The sequence below is a fragment of the Arachis stenosperma genome, chromosome 4 (genome assembly GCF_014773155.1).
Source record: "Arachis stenosperma cultivar V10309 chromosome 4, arast.V10309.gnm1.PFL2, whole genome shotgun sequence".
Classification (NCBI taxonomy): domain Eukaryota; kingdom Viridiplantae; phylum Streptophyta; class Magnoliopsida; order Fabales; family Fabaceae; genus Arachis; species Arachis stenosperma.
In genome coordinates, this window is record NC_080380.1 from 14,764,778 (window position 1) to 14,781,446 (window position 16,669).

Genomic DNA, 16,669 nt, shown 5'->3' on the forward strand with positions numbered 1-16,669 from the left:
ATATGTCTTTTGAATTTGTGGTTCATGAATGTTGGCTCTTGAAAGAATGATGAAAAAGGAGACATGTTACTGAGGATCTGAAAAATCATAAAAATGATTCTTGAAGCAAGAAAAAGCAGTGAATACAAAAAAAAAAGAGAAAGAGAAAGAGAAAGACGAAAAAAAATGAGAGAAAGAAAAAGAAAAGAAAAAGAAAGAAATAAAGTTGTGATCCAAGGCAAAAAGAGTGTGCTTAAGAACCCTGGACACCTCTAATTGGGGACTTTAGCAAAGCTGAGTCACAATCTGAAAAGGTTCACCCAATTATGTGTCTGTGGCATGTATGTATCCGGTGGTAATACTGGAAGACAGAGTGCTTTGGGCCACAGCCAAGACTCAATAAGTAGCTGTGTTCAAGAATTATTATACTTAGCTAGGAGAATCAATAACACTATCTGGATTCTGAGTTCCTAAAGAAGCCAATCATTCTGAGTTTCAAAGGATAGAGTGAGATGCCAAAACTGTTCAGAGGCAAAAAGCTAAAAGCCCCGCTCATCTAATTAATACTGATCTTCATAGATATTTTTGGAATTCATTGCATATTCTCTTCTTTTTATCTTATTTGATTTTCAGTTGCTTGAGGACAAGCAACAATTTAAGTTTGGTGTTGTGATGAGCGGATAATTTGTACGCTTTTTGGCATTGTTTTTAGTATGTTTTTAGTATATTTGGTTTAGTTTTTAGTATATTTTTATTAATTTTTAGTTAAAATTCACTTTTCTGGACTTTACTATGAGTTTGTGTGTTTTTCTGTGATTTCAGGTATTTTCTGGCTGAAATTGAGGGACCTGAGCAAAAATCTGATTCAGAGACTGAAAAGGACTGCAGATGCTGTTGGATTCTGACCTCCCTGCACTCGAAGTGGATTTTCTGGAGCTACAGAAGCCCAATTGGCGCGTTCTCAACGGCGTTGGAAAGTAGACATCCTGGGCTTTCCAGAAATATATGATAGTCCATACTTTGCCCAAGATTTGATGGCCCAAACCGGCGTTCAAAGTCACCTTCAGAATTTCCAGCGTTAAACGCCGGAACTGGCACCAAAATGGGAGTTAAACGCCCAAACTGGCACAAAAGCTGGCGTTTAACTCCAAGAAGAGTCTCTACACGAAAATGCTTCATTGCTCAGCCCAAGCACACACCAAGTGGGCCCGGAAGTGGATTTTTATGTCATTTACTCATCTTTGTAAACCTTAGGCTACTAGTTTTCTATAAGTAGGACCTTTTACTATTGTATTTTCATCTTTTGATCTTGGTAGACATCTTTTGATCACTTTAGATCTGAGATCACGTATTGGGAGGCTGGCCTCACGGCCATGCCTAGACCTTGTTCTTATGTATTTTCAACGGTGGAGTTTCTACACACCATAGATTAAGGTGTGGAGCTCTGCTGTACCTCGAGTATTAATGCAATTACTATTGTTCTTCTATTCAATTCCGCTTGTTCTTGTTCTAAGATATCACTTGTTCTTCAACTTGATGAATGTGATGATCCGTTACACTCATCATCATTCTCACCTATGAACGTGTGCCTGACAACCACCTCCGTTCTGCCTTAGATTGGGTGAATATCTCTTGGATTCCTGATACACGATGCATGGTTGATCGCCTGACAACCGAGTGCTCGCCTGACAACCGAGCCAGCCATTCCGTGAGATCAGAGTCTTCGTGGTATAGGCAAGAACTGATGGCGGCATTCAAGAGAATCCGGAAGGTCTAACCTTGTCTGTGGTATTCTGAGTAGGATTCAATGATTGAATGATTGTGACGTGCTTCAAACTCCTGAAGGCGGGGCGTTAGTGACAGACGCAAAAGAATCACTGGATTCTATTCCGGCCTGATCGAGAACCGACAGATGGATAGCCGTGTCGCGTAAGGTTTATTACTTGGACGACCCAGTGCACTTGCTGGTTAGTTGTGCGAAGTTGTGTTTATGCCATGGTATTGAACACCAAGTTTTTTGGGGATCATTACCGGGGATTATGAGAGTTGTGAAAAGTATTGTTCACAATTTCGCGCACCAATGGCTCAAGCTAAGGTAGAGGTAATTGAAAAATTACCACCACCTGCCAATGTTAAGGCAATCAGAAGCTTTCTGGGGCATGCAGGATTCTACAGAAGGTTTATAAAAGATTTTTCAAAAATTACAAAATCTCTGAGTAATCTGCTAGCTGCTGACACGCCATTCATCTTTGATAAGGAGTGTCTGTAGGTGTTTGAGACTCTGAAAGCTAAGCTGGTCATAGCACCAGTCATCTCTGCACCAGACTGGACATTACCATTTGAACTAATGTGTGATGCCAATGACCATGCCATTGGTGCAGTGTTGGGACAAAGGCATGACAAGCTTCTGCACGTCATTTACTATGCCAGTTATATTTTAAATGACGCACAGAAGAACTACACAACCATAGAAAAAGAGTTACTTACAGTGGTTTACGCCATTGACAAGTTCAGACCTTACTTAGTAGGATCAAAAGTGATTGTGTACACTGACCATGCTGCTCTTAAATATCTACTCACAAAGCAGGATTCAAAACTCAGACTCATAAGATGGGTATTGCTTCTGCAAGAGTTTGATATAGAAATAAGAGACAGAAAAGGAAAAGAGAACCAAGTAGCTGATCACCTGTCCCGGATAGAACCAGTAGCAGGAGCATCCCTCCCTCATACTGAGATCTCTGAAACCTTTCCGAATGAGCAATTGTTTGCTATTCAGGAAGCTCCGTGTTTTGCAGACATTGCAGACTAGATTAAAAGCTCAGTAATAGTCCAGCTAAAGACAGTAAATAAGCACTTGCTGGGAGGCAATCCATTCATGAGTTTATTTTATTTGTAATTTTAATTCTAAATTAGATAATACATTTCAGTGAAAGATACAGAGAAATAAAGGTTCAGGACATAAAGCAGAGGAATCACAGAGAAAAGGACATCACTGGCGCAAAAATGCCAGTAAGGAAGGTTTCTGGCGTTTAATGCCAGAAAGAAGCAGCAAGTGGGCGTTAAACGCCCAAAACAACCAAGGACTGGGCGTTAAACGCCCAAAGAAAGCATCTCCTGGGCGTTTAACGCCAGGATTGTGGGGAGGAGAATTTTCGAAATTGCCTCTCCTTCTATTCCTCTCCTTTTTTTTCTTTTGCTTGAGGACAAGCAAACCTCTAAGTTTGGTATGTTTTTCCGTGATCAATGAGCTAAAACTCATTAAGATCATGGCACCTAAGGGAAAACAAACCATTTTAAGAGGCAAGAAAGAGAATATTCCAAAACCACTTTAGAATCAAGAGAAGTTCTTAACTAAAGAACATGCAGACCATTACCACAAAATAATGGGTCTGAGATCAGTGATCCCGAAAGTTAAATTCGATCTGAAAGAAGACGAATATCCGGAGATACAGGAGCTGAAGCACCAGAAGCTATCTCTTGAAGGACCAGACACCCCACAGGTTGAAGGAGCACCCATCATCTCCCAAACTAAAGGTTGTTGAGTCCTAATCTTAACCTTAAATCTGTGATAACTTTTATTTTTAGGAACCTATCTGATTAGTAGTAATTAGTATCTTTATTTTGATTTTATCTCCAATTAAAATATAATTCATTTTTCTCATCATCAACAAACATGAATAAAATAGCATATTTTTAGAATAAGGAGGCAATATTTTTTCGAGTTTTTAATAAGGAAAATTCTAATTATTTATATGTGGTGGCAATACTTTTTGTCTTCTGAATGAATGCCTAAACAGTGCATAATTTTGATAGTAGAGTTTATGAATGTTAAATCTGTTGGCTCTTGAAGGAATGATGAACATGAGAAATGTTATTGATGATCTGAAAAATCATGAAATTAATTCTTGAAGCAAGAAAAAGCAGTGAAAAAAAAGAGAGAAAAAAAAGCAAAAAAAGCCAATAGCCCTTTAAACCCAAAGGCAAGGGTAAAAAGGATCCAAGGCTTTGAGCATCAATGGATAGGAGGGTCCAAGGAAATAAATCCAGGCCTAAGCGGCTAAATCAAGCTGTTCCTAACCATGTGCTTGTGGCATGCAGGTCCAAGTGAAAAGCTTGAGACTGAGTGGTTAAAGTCGTGATCCAAAGCAAAAGAGTGTGCTTAAGAACTATGGACACCTCTAATTAAGGACTTTAGCAAAGCTAAGTCACAATTTGAAAAGGTTCACCCAGTTATGTGTCTGTGGCTTTTATGTATCCAGTGGTAATACTGGAAAACAAAATGCTTAGGGCCACGGCCAAGACTCATAAAGTAGCTATGTTCAAGATTCAACATACTAAACTAGGAGAATCAATAATACTATCTGAATTCTGAGTTCCTATGAATGCCAATCATTCTGAATTTCAAAGGATAAAGTGAGATGCCAAAACTATTCGGAAGCAAAAAGCTACTAGTCCCGCTCATTTAATTAGAATCTGAGCTTCACTTAAAACTCTGAGATATTATTGCTTCTTGATTTCTTTTTATCCTATTTTATTTATCTAGTTGCTTGAGGACAAGCAACAGTTTAAGTTTGGTGTTGTGATGAGCGGATATTTTATACGCTTTTTGGGGATAATTTCATGTAGTTTTTAGTATGTTTTAGTTAGTTTTTAGTATATTTTTATTAGTTCTTAGGCAAAATTCATATTTCTGGACTTTACTATGAGTTTGTGTGTTTTTTTATGATTTCAGATATTTTCTGGCTGAAATTGAAGGAGCTGAGCAAAAATCTGATTCAGGCTGAAAAATGACTGCTGCTGCTGTTAGATTCTGACCTCTCTGCACTCGGAATGGATTTTTTGGAGCTACATGAGTCCAATTGACGCGCTCTCAATTGGGTTAGAAAGTAGACATTCAGAACTTTCCAGAAATATATAATAGTTCATACTTTGCTCGAAGATAAACGACATAGACTGGCGTTTAACGCCAGTTCCATGTTCCATTCTGGCGTTAAACGCCAGAAACAGGTTACCAGTTGGAGTTAAACGCCCAAAATAGGTTACAACCTGTTGTTTAACTCCAGAAACAGCCCAGGCACGTGAAAAGCTCAAGTCTCAGCCCCAGCACACACCAAGTGGGACCCAAAAGTAGATTTCTGCACTATTTATCTTAGTTTACTCATTCTCTGTAAACCTAGGTTACTAGTTTAGTATTTAAACAATTTTTAGAGATTTATTCTGTACCTCATGACATTTTAGATTTGAACTTTGTATTCTCTGACAGCATGAGTCTCTAAACTCCATTGTTGGGGGTGAGGAGCTCTGCTGTGTCTCGATGAATTAATGCAATTATTTCTGTTTTCCATTCAAACATGCTTGTTTCTATCTAAGATATTCATTCGCGCTTCAATATGAAGAAGGTGATTATCTGTGACACTTATCACCATTCTCAACCTATGAACACGAGCCTGATAACTACCTCTGCTATACCTTCGATTGAATGAGTATCTCTTGGATTCCTTAATCAGAGTCTTCGTGGTATAAGCTAGAATCCATTGGCAGCATCCTTGAGAATCTGAAAAGTCTAAACCTTGCCTGTGGTATTCTGAGTAGGATTCAGGGATTGGATGACTGTGACGAGCTTCAAACTCGTGAGTGTTGGGCGTAGTGACAGATGCAAAAGGATCAATGGATCCTATTCCGACATGATCGAGAACCGACAGATGATTAGCCATGCGGTGACAGTGCATTTGGACCATTTTCACTGAGAGGACGGATGGTAGCCATTGACAACGGTGATCCACCAACATACAGCTTGCCATAGAAGGAACCTTGCGTGCATGAAGAAGATGACAGTAGGAAAGTAGAGATTCAGAAGACAAAGCATCTCCAAAACTCCAACACATTCTCCATTACTGCGTAACAATTACTCATTTCATGCTCTTTCACTTTTTACAATTAAAACTAAAGAACCCTATTGGTATCTTGACTAAGAATAATAAGATAACCATAGCTTGCTTCAAGCCAACAATCTCCGTGGGATCGACCCTTACTCACGTAAGGTATTACTTGGACGACCCAGTGCACTTACTGATTAGTTATGTGGAATTACATAGTGTGAGTGCAATTTTCGTGCACCAGTAGTGTGCTGCTAAGTGGATGAAGGTGGTGGAGGAGCCCAATCTGACCAAACAGATGGACAACTTCCTGGCTACAAGGGTGGTGTAGCAGTAGGAGACACGTAGTTAAGGATAAGGATCATGATGAACGGCTGGTCCTATGCACCCATTGCCGATGACATCACAAGGGTGGTCGGCATAGAAGGGGACAACTGAGAAGTCCAAGGCGTTCCAATAGAACCCCTCCCTAGCTCTACCATGTCCACATGATCGATCCGTGACACCTCTACCTCTCGTCATGTCTACAAAGAGAATATCAATTAACACTAGTCACAAACACATACATTTATATCAAATATAAAATCTATAGACACTTTAAATCACATAAATCAACAAATACAACACAAATTCTATTTACGCTTATATGGAAAAAATTTTTGATATAACATCCCCTAAAATTGGACATATATCCATCCTTATATTTCATAATCATGAATTAAAACTTACAAACAGTCACAACATATCCAAAATAACCTAATCAGTTAACTGATTAGTTGAGCTCCTAACTATGGGGTTTTAATTTGTTCATAATCAAACCAATAACTTAATCAAAAACACCTCAAAACATGTTTTATTTAGAATCATAACAAATCAAAATCAAATAACGAACACAAAATTATAATAACAAATCAGAACTAAATTTATAATAACAAATTAGAATCAAATAACGAACACAATTATAATAACAAATCAGAACCAAAATAACGAACACAAATTTATAATAACAAATCAGAATCAAATAACAAACAGAAAATTATGATAACAAATTAGAACTAAAATTATAATAACAAATCACTACAAATCAGAACCAAAATAATGAACACAAAAGAAAAGTTCAGAAGCATTACCTGAGCACTAGCGCAAAGAAGAAGAGGTCGGCAGCAGCAGCGGCAGAATCTGGCAGTAGCAATGGTGACGAACAATGCCAACAAAGACAAGGCTGCTGGCCGGCATCGGAGGGGGCTTCTGAAGAGGAGGGGCCTGCTGGAGAGATCAGAGGGGAGAGAAAGTGGGAGGCAAGAGGGTTAGAAAGAGAGAGAGAGAGAGAGAGAGAGAGAGAGAGAGAGAGAGATTCAAATGAGGGGGAAGATGATTCGCGGTTTGAATTTAAGGCATAATTACCAGCGGATAAATCCAATGGTAACATGTTGCGGGTTATCAAAATATAGCGTTTCACTAAGTGAGTTTACCATTGAAATTTTTCGACGATAAATTCGACCCTAAATTTCACGTATATTTTTTCCGTTTTTTCTTCAATTATTATCGGCAAATTTATTATCGGAAACGAAAATTCACTAGTAATATTTTGACACTACGAATTTCACACCTAAACTACTAGTAAATTTGTCAATAAAGACGGCGCTACTTAGCAACACTAAATTCAACGGTACTTGACACTTTTCTTGTAGTGATATATTTAAATACAATTAATATGTATGTATGTATGTATACATAAATAAAAAAAATTTAGAATTATTTAAACAAAATAATATATCCTAAGAATATAAAAGCTATTAATTAAACAATTAATATATGCGTATATATAAATAAAAAATTATTAATTAAAAGCTCTATAGTAGATTTTTAATATTAATAATCAATCACATATAATTAGAATGATTTATTCTAAAATTAGATAATTAAATTAATTTAGCATTAATTGAATATTTCTATTCCTAATTTAAAGTAAATCAATCATACATTATATATATGTCCCTTAGTATATTACATGATTATAAATTTTTATATTTAAGCTTTATATTTTTCTTAATAATTATTATGGTTACTAGGTTATATTCTAATCTTGAGTTTAATATATTGTTAAATATAATTTTTTCTAAATTTTTTTATTTATATTCTTTTATCCTTTTATTTTATATTAATTTTTTTATAAGTATGATCTTATTAAAAATCTCAAAATAACATCTAGACATAAAATTTGAAAACATAAAGTTAGGATACTTTGATACGGGCAGAGATATAACCTGTGAATATGTGATGATCAGTGTTAAAGACATAAACTAAAGTTTTAATTGTTTACAAAAAAAATATGTATGTACACTTTCTTGCAGAAATTAAGATGTTGGCCTGTTACATATTATGTCTTTTTCTTTAATTAATCTAACTATTTTGTGAATTTCTATGTTATGTATTTTTGCGTAATATTTGCACCAATAAAAATAATAAATTGAAATTAATTTAAAGTTAAATATATTAAAAAATATTTTAAATATAAATAAAAAAGTTAATATTTTTTATACATCACACCAAGGCTAAAAAATTTAGATATGGAAGTGGGACGAGTGATATACCTTAGCATTGTAATTTTTGGTATTTTTTAAAACTATGGAAGGTAATGATAAATCACTATTTTATGGTTTATTTTGTATTGATTTGAGTGGATTTTATCTATTTTTCTCACACTTATTTATATAATTCGCATGTTTTACATTTTTCTTCCTAATTTTGTGTTATGATTGAAAACATGCTTCTTTGGCCTTAAATTTGCTAATTTTAATCCTCTCTTATTACTATTCAATGCCGTGATATGTGTGTTGAGTGTTTTCAGGGTTTGTAGGACAGGAATAGCTTAGAGGATGGAAAGGAAGCATGTAAAAGTGGAAAGAACACAAGAAGTTGAAGTTTTGAGAAGTTGGCAGGGACACGCACGCGTGGCGATGCGTACGTGTGACTGGTGAAGCAGACAAGCGACTCGTACGCGTGGATGACGCGCACGCGTGACCAGGATTTTGTTCATCGACGCGTACGCGTGGCCGACGCGTACGCGTGACAGAACGTCACATGCTGCAGATATCAGAATTCGCTCGGGGCGATTTCTGGGCTCTTTTTGGCCCAGTTTCAAGCCCGAAAATGAAGATTAGAGGCTGTAGAGTGGAGCTGGAAGGGGGAAATCAATCATTCAACATTCATACACATAATTTTAAGTTTAGATGTAGTTTTCTAGGGAGAAAGTCTCTCTCCTTTCTCTAGGTTTTAGGGTTTTTAGGTTTATTTCTTCTCAATTTCAGAATTCTACCTTGTTTTAATTTAATTTTCTTTTACTCCTATTTGTTCTAGCACTTTAGTTATCTATTTCTCTTATTGATTCCTTTATTTTGCTAATTTAGTTTATGAACTCATATGTTACTCTCAATTTTCATTAATGCAATTTATGTTTCACGTTTCTTATTGATCAATTGTCTTGCTATTGTGATTTCTTTGCTTTGGTTAATTTTAGATTTTGCTATGTCTCGTTAGTTTTCTATGTTTTTATGTTATGCCTTCCAAGTGTTTGATAAAATATTTGGTTGGATTTTAAATTAGATTTTTTATGCTCTTAACATGGATTGATCAATTAGAGACTCTTGAGTTATCAAAATTCTTTTGTTGATTGGTAATTGAAAATTGCTAATTGGCTTAGATTTCACTAAATCTATTCTTTGATTAGGACTTGTGAACTTAAGTTGATTTTACTCACTTGACTTTCCTTCATTGTTAGAGGTTGACTAAGTGAAAGCAAAAGGCAATTACCATCACAATTGATCATGATAATGAGGACCGGAATTCCAATTCTCAATCCTTGCTAGGACTTTTCTTAGTTGTTATTTTATTTCCTTGTTATTTACATTACTCGTCTCTTATCACAAAAACCCCAAAAATACTTTTCCATAACCAATTATAAGTACACTTCCCTGCAATTCCTTGAGAGATGATCCGATGTTTAAATATTTCGATTAATTTTATTGGATTTGCTTAAGTGACAAACAATTTAGAACTATACTTGCAACATGATATTTTGTGAAAATCTTTACTGATATTTTTTCTCCATCAGGTAAACACTCTGATTTGTGTTTAAAAAATAAAAAAATTGCGGTACACAAATCGGTCCGATTTGTGTACTCTATTTTTTTTATTTTTTAAACACAAATGGGAGGGTCTGATTTTTATACCTCTTAAAAATTGAACGGTCTGATTTTTACTCTCTAAATTAAATTATTCCATATCTTAAAAAAATACCATAGCAATATACAATTCAAAAAAATACCATTGTTAATTCAATATTAAAAATAAAAATGTGTCACAAATACATATACTAATTATATTCTTAGGTTATATAATGTGACAATGCCATTAATAAGGGTGTTAACCTTCAAAGTATAATTGCAATATATTTAAAAATAAAATTAAAACAAATTAAATATTAAATATATTTTTAAAATTTTTTAAAAATTTTAGGAATAACAAATATAATTTGTCTGACTTTAAAGCATATTCTCCAAATCAAGCAATAATGATATAAAATTTAATAGAATGATAAATTAAATCTTATTATTGATTTTTTCCTCTTCAAGGATAAAAATATACGACTTTGAAGCATATTCTCCAAATCAAGCAAATAAAGATATAAAAATTTAATAGAATGATAAATTAAATATCATTATTGATTTTTTCCTTTTATATCGACAAATTTTGTTGAATATTTACATATCTCATTACCAATATTAGTTTCTTTTGATATTTTCAAAAAAAATATTAGTTTCTTTTAATGTCACAAAAAAGTTATACATGGACACATCACCAAATCTTGGACTCAAATTCTATCCGCTTTCACTGTATCGAAGATGATAATAACAGTAATAATGTTAATAATTACAATGATAAAGTTGTTAAATAGTATAAAATACCAAATATTTTTTTGTTAATTTTTTTTTCTAAAATAAAACGATCTTTTTGGTATCAAAATAAAAAATATAAGAGTAATATTCAATACAGATTTTTTTTAAAAATATTTCATTTATTTTATAATAAATGACACTTTCATTTGAAAACGTAACTAATGTAGTTAAACACAAGATCTAAATACATTAATTTTTTAATAAATACAAAAGATAAAACTGTCATTTATTAATGAAAGGAGCACGTTTTCAAAATGCAAGGAGTACGATTTCTTCTTCTAGAGGAGTTATTTGTAATTTTCTTAATTTCCGTTTCAATATTATATATAGGTACACATGTGAACCAACCCATATGTCGCATCATCATTATCTAGAGAAAAAAAAAAGGAAATCCCAATAAAAAGAAAAGAAAAATGATCCATCATATTTTCAATTTCATGAATTCCTTTGTTGTGTTTCTACTAGTGCTCTTTTCTTATTCTCATAATGTAGTTCCTGTAAAATCATTTCGTACTATTCCAAAATCTGATGCTGATTTGATTGAATTTGCTCTGAATTTGGAGTACTTAGAAGCTGAATTCTTCTTGTATGGAGCTTTGGGTTATGGTTTGGATAAATTTGCCCCTAAATTAACACAAGGAGGACCTTCTCCTTTTGGTGGTAAAATTGCATATCTTAGTCCTCTTATTAAGGATGTTACTTTACAGTTTGCTCTCCAAGAAGTTGGACATTTGAGGTTATTATTCTTATCTATCTATCTAGCATACGTTTATGAAATGATAAAAACTCAATTATAATTAATTTCATATTAAGTTGATAGATAAGATTCACTAAATGAATTGACAGTTTGATTGAATTATCATCTAATAATTCTTAACTATTAATTTTATACGAGATTTCTTGTACTTGAGTTTTCACCTTATGAAATATTTGAGTAAATAAATTACCGTGGAACTAATAACTTTGATTTGCAGGGCAATAAAGAACACCGTGAAAGGATTTCCAAGACCATTACTGAATCTAAGCTCAGAAACATTTGGCCAAATAATAGATAGTGCTTTTGGGAAAAAGCTCTATCCTTCATTCGATCCCTATGCAAATGATATAAACTATTTGATTGCATCTTATGCCATTCCTTATGTTGGCCTCAATGGCTATGTTGGTGCCAACCCACTCCTCAAAAGTCCACTTGCAAAAGGGGTAATATAAAATCTCTAATTAAATTTTATTATTATATTACTAAACTTAGTTATACAAATGAATTGGGTAAAAGGAATGGTAGTATTTAGATGGACATTACATGTTGAAAAAAAAAAAAAACTAATACTAATACCCAAAATTAGTATTAACCAGATTCTAAAACTGAATTGATAAAATTAGAAGTTTAATAGTTCAATAATCTAATTAAAATTTAACTGAAATTAAATTATATATAATAAAATAATATATTTATATATAAAATATATAATTTTTTAAAAAACTTAAACTTTTGTGATTTATTATTTTAAATTGATTAACTGTTAAAAAATTATGTCAATTCGATCAATTATTAGTTTTTCAATTATTTTTTTTATTTTTTATTGGTTCGTTGCCAAATAATTTTTAACTTGAATTGAACCGATTTAATAATTAATTTTCAATTAACTGGCCGATTCGGTTTGGTTTCTGAAACCATGGTTAACATTGAGTTATGTTGTATGTATAGCTTATTGCAGGACTATTGGGTGTTGAATCTGGCCAAGATGCAGTTATTCGAGCATTACTATACGAACGCAAAGATGAGATAGTAAAACCATATAAATGGAATGTGGCAGAGTTCACAAATCATATCTCACAACTCAGGAACACTTTAGGGAAGGGAGGTATTAAAGATGAAGGTCTTGTGGTACCTAAAGAACTTGGTGCTGAGGGTAATGTCACAGGAAATATTCTTGCTGGTAACATTTTTTCATATTCATATGCTAGATCTCCACAAGAAATACTGAGGATCGTGTATGGAACAAGTAATGAACGTACTCCTGGTGGATTCTACCCTCAGGGAGGTCGTGGTACCATAGCCAAATCTTTTTTGTAATTGCACAATTAGCTCACTAAAGCTATATATGTCGATATGCCTTTTGAGGCAAAAAAATTATTCAACAAATATATGTAGAGTCTTATGTTATAAATAAAACATATATTGAATAAATTTTTTGGCATTTGTTATTGTATTTAATTTATCATTTAAGAATAAATAGTCATTTTTTATCATAAAAAATTCAAACAATGACAAAACTATGAAAAATTAGATCTATAATTGGAGCTTCAGGAACTAATCCATCGCCCTAACTTCACCGTCACGTCCTGCACACTCTCGTACCTCAACCTTATTGCTTCTTTCACACTCAACTTAAAATTTGCGATTAGCTAACTACCACAAACTCTAACAAACACATCTCATTCTCCTACAATCCTACCTCTGTCTCGATCTTCTCCGATAACATCGACGTCGGTGACAACATTATTCCCGTCTTCGACCACATAAAGAAGAACATGACAGCTCGCAAAAATTAAAAATAAATTAAAAATGAAGAGAGAAAGAGGTAAGTTGCGAAGCAGAAAGAGAGAGAAGGGATTTTTCTATTGTCATTGACACCGTTATTGCAGTCGTCGACGATAAATTTCAAATTATGGTTTGTTGAATTAAAAAATATTTTAAATATACTTCTATCTTTTTGTTTTGATTTAGGATGAAAATGGAGAAAGAAAGAATTTTATAACCCAAACATCGATGTCAAATTCAATATCTGAAAATGGACTATTGGATAAATACTATATCATAGTTGCGGTAAGATGCAACTGTCTCGGAGAAGTAGGAATGGAGGAATAAATTTGGTGGAATGGTAGATTCTACAGCAAAGGTAGTAGTGGTTATAGGGGTATGTCTAAAACAAGCTCAAGAGTTATGTGTTTATTGAATGAGCCACACTTATATAGGCCATTAGATTTTATTAAATGAAAATCAAAGACTAATATAAAAAAAGAGCATTGATGGACTCTAATAAATATAGAATATAGTAGTACATAAATAAATGTTTTAAATAACAATATTTTAATACACAATACTTTAAACGACAATAAAATCTTTGATTCTTAAATAATTAAATATAAAATATATAAATATAAAATATATGAGTATTTTTTATTTAATAAAATTAATTATTATGTAAAACTTTTTTATAATATTAAAAAATTATATTAAAATAATATTTTAAACTGTAACATAAAAATATAAAATTGTTAAATTTTATTTTATATTACTTGATAAATAATTAGATTATTATATTCAAAATTTATTAACTAATTATTTTTATTAAAGATATTATTATATAATATAATTTTTCATAAAAATATTTTAAAAAAATAATTTATTTAAAATATTATTTATAATACATGTAAATATTAATTTTTTTATTTTTTTATTTTAAAAAAATAGAATAAATAATATAATTTTAAATATATACCTACATAAAAAAATTAATATTTTTATGTATTATATATAACGGTTTAAATAAATTTTACTTTTACAAATATTTTGATAAAAAATTATATTATATAATAATAGATTTAACAAAGTAATTAGTTAATAAATTTTAAATATAATAAATTAATTATTTATCAAATAATATAAAATAAATTTTATTTATTTTATATTTTTATGTTGTAGTTTAAAAAATTATTTTAATATTATAAAAAAAATTATATAATAATTAATTTTAATAAATAAAAAAACTTATATTTTTTGTATTTTTTAGAACAAAAAATTTCTATCTTTATATAATAAAATATGTGATAATCTTCTTATATATATTAGGGGTGGTAAAACGGGTCGAATCCGTCGGGTCGACCCGCTAAAAAAAGTGGGTCGGACTAGAATTTGAGAATTGTCAAATTAAAAAAATTCGTCAAATTATGTATATATGTTCAATTATGTGACTTTATTTATTTTATTTTACAATTTCGTATATATGTTCAAATTATGTGATTATTTTTTAAAATAAAAATGGTTCTATTGACAAATATTATTTTGAACAATTTATTGAAGTTAAAAATAAAAAAATAATAAAAAAATTATATTATAATTTAACTATTTTTTATTTGTATTTAATTGTTTAATTATTATTATTTTGTTAATTTTAATTAATTTTATTTAAAAAAAACAAAGTCAAATGACTAACATTTTGTACCCACTTTAGTTGGCGAGGCGGGCCGACCCGCATTGGCACTATTATATACTATCTAGTAATTTTTTATATATTAAATAATTATAATAATATAATAACATTGAAATCAGAAAACATATTAAATCTGTTATAGTATAACTATTTAAAATATCATTTTAATATAATTTTTTAATATTATAAAAAAAATTTGCATAAAAATTTTGTGGGTTTAGCGAATTTTTTTAATTTGACAGGTTTTAAATCCTAGTCCAACCCACCTTTTTTAGCGAGTTCCGCAGGTTGGTCCGACGGACTCGACCCGTTTTGCCACCCCAAATATATATATTAAGAAAATTATCACATATTTTACTATATAAAGGTAGAAAATTTTTTTTTCTAAAAAATATAAATTAAATAAATACAAAAAATATAAATTTTTTTATTCATTAAGATTAATTATTATGCAAAAATTTTTTATAATATTAAAATAATATTTTAAACTACAATATAAAAATATAAAATAATTAAAATTTATTTTATATTACTTGACAAATAATTAGATTATTATATTTAAAATTTATTAATTAATTACTTTGTTAAATATATTATTATATCATGTAATTTTTTATTAAAATATTTGTAAAAATAAAATTTATTTAAAAAATTATATATAATACATGAAAATATTAACTTTTTTTATTTGGATATGTATTTAAAATTATATTATTTATTATGTTTTTTTAAAAAGATTGAAAAAAATAAAAAAATTAATATTTTTATGTATTATATATAATATTTTAAATAAATTATATTTTTAAAATATTTTTATTAAAAATTATATTATATAATAATATCTTTAATAAACGTAGTTAATTAATAAATTTTAAATATAATAATCTAATTATTTGTCAAGTAATATAAAATAAAATTTTAATTATTTTATATTTTTATGTTAGTTATAGTTTAAAATATTATTTTAATATAATTTTTTAATATTATAAAAAATTTTGCATAATAATTAATTTTAATAAATAAAAAATACTCATATATTTTATATTTAATTATTTAAGAATAAAATATTCTGTTGCCATTTAAAGTATTGTGTATTAAAGTATTGTCATTTAAAACATTTATTTAAGTATTAGGATATTTTATATTTATTAGAGTCCATGAATACTTTTCTTTTATATTAGCCTTTGATTTTCATTTAATAAGATCTAATGGCCTATATAAGTGTGGCTCATTCAATAAGCACATAACTCTTGAGCTCGTTTTAGACATACCCGTGGTTATAGAAGGAAAATAAAAAAGAAATAGAAAAGGAGAGAAGTATTTATAAAATTATTAACAATAATTTAACAATTCATCATTTTTATCGAATAAAATTTATTTTATGTATAACTTTAGTTTTAATTTTTTATGGTTAATATTTTTAATGTCCGAATTCTTTATAATTAAAAATAATTATTTATTCTAAGAAAATTATATAGTTTACATATTAATATCACACTTAATAAAATAAGTAGTATTTATTTACTTATATATGTTATGACACTTGCTCACTTGTTTATTATGAATTTATTATAATCAAATTTTTCTAAACTACTTTTTTAGGTCCAATATCAACAATTAGATTCAAGAGTAGTATCTAAAA

At 30.3% G+C, this 16,669-nt stretch overlaps 1 protein-coding gene across 1 annotated transcript; it reads left to right on the forward strand.

Moving 5' to 3' along the window:
- Positions 1-7,046: 7,046 nt before the first annotated feature.
- On the forward strand, positions 7,047-12,887 carry LOC130974672 (ferritin-like catalase Nec2). Its single transcript, XM_057899530.1, has 4 exons — positions 7,047-7,161; positions 11,306-11,549; positions 11,788-12,013; positions 12,519-12,887. Exons 1-4 carry the CDS (start codon positions 7,047-7,049, stop codon positions 12,885-12,887), a joined length of 954 nt encoding a protein of 317 aa, XP_057755513.1.
- The last annotated feature ends 3,782 nt before the right edge of the window (positions 12,888-16,669 follow it).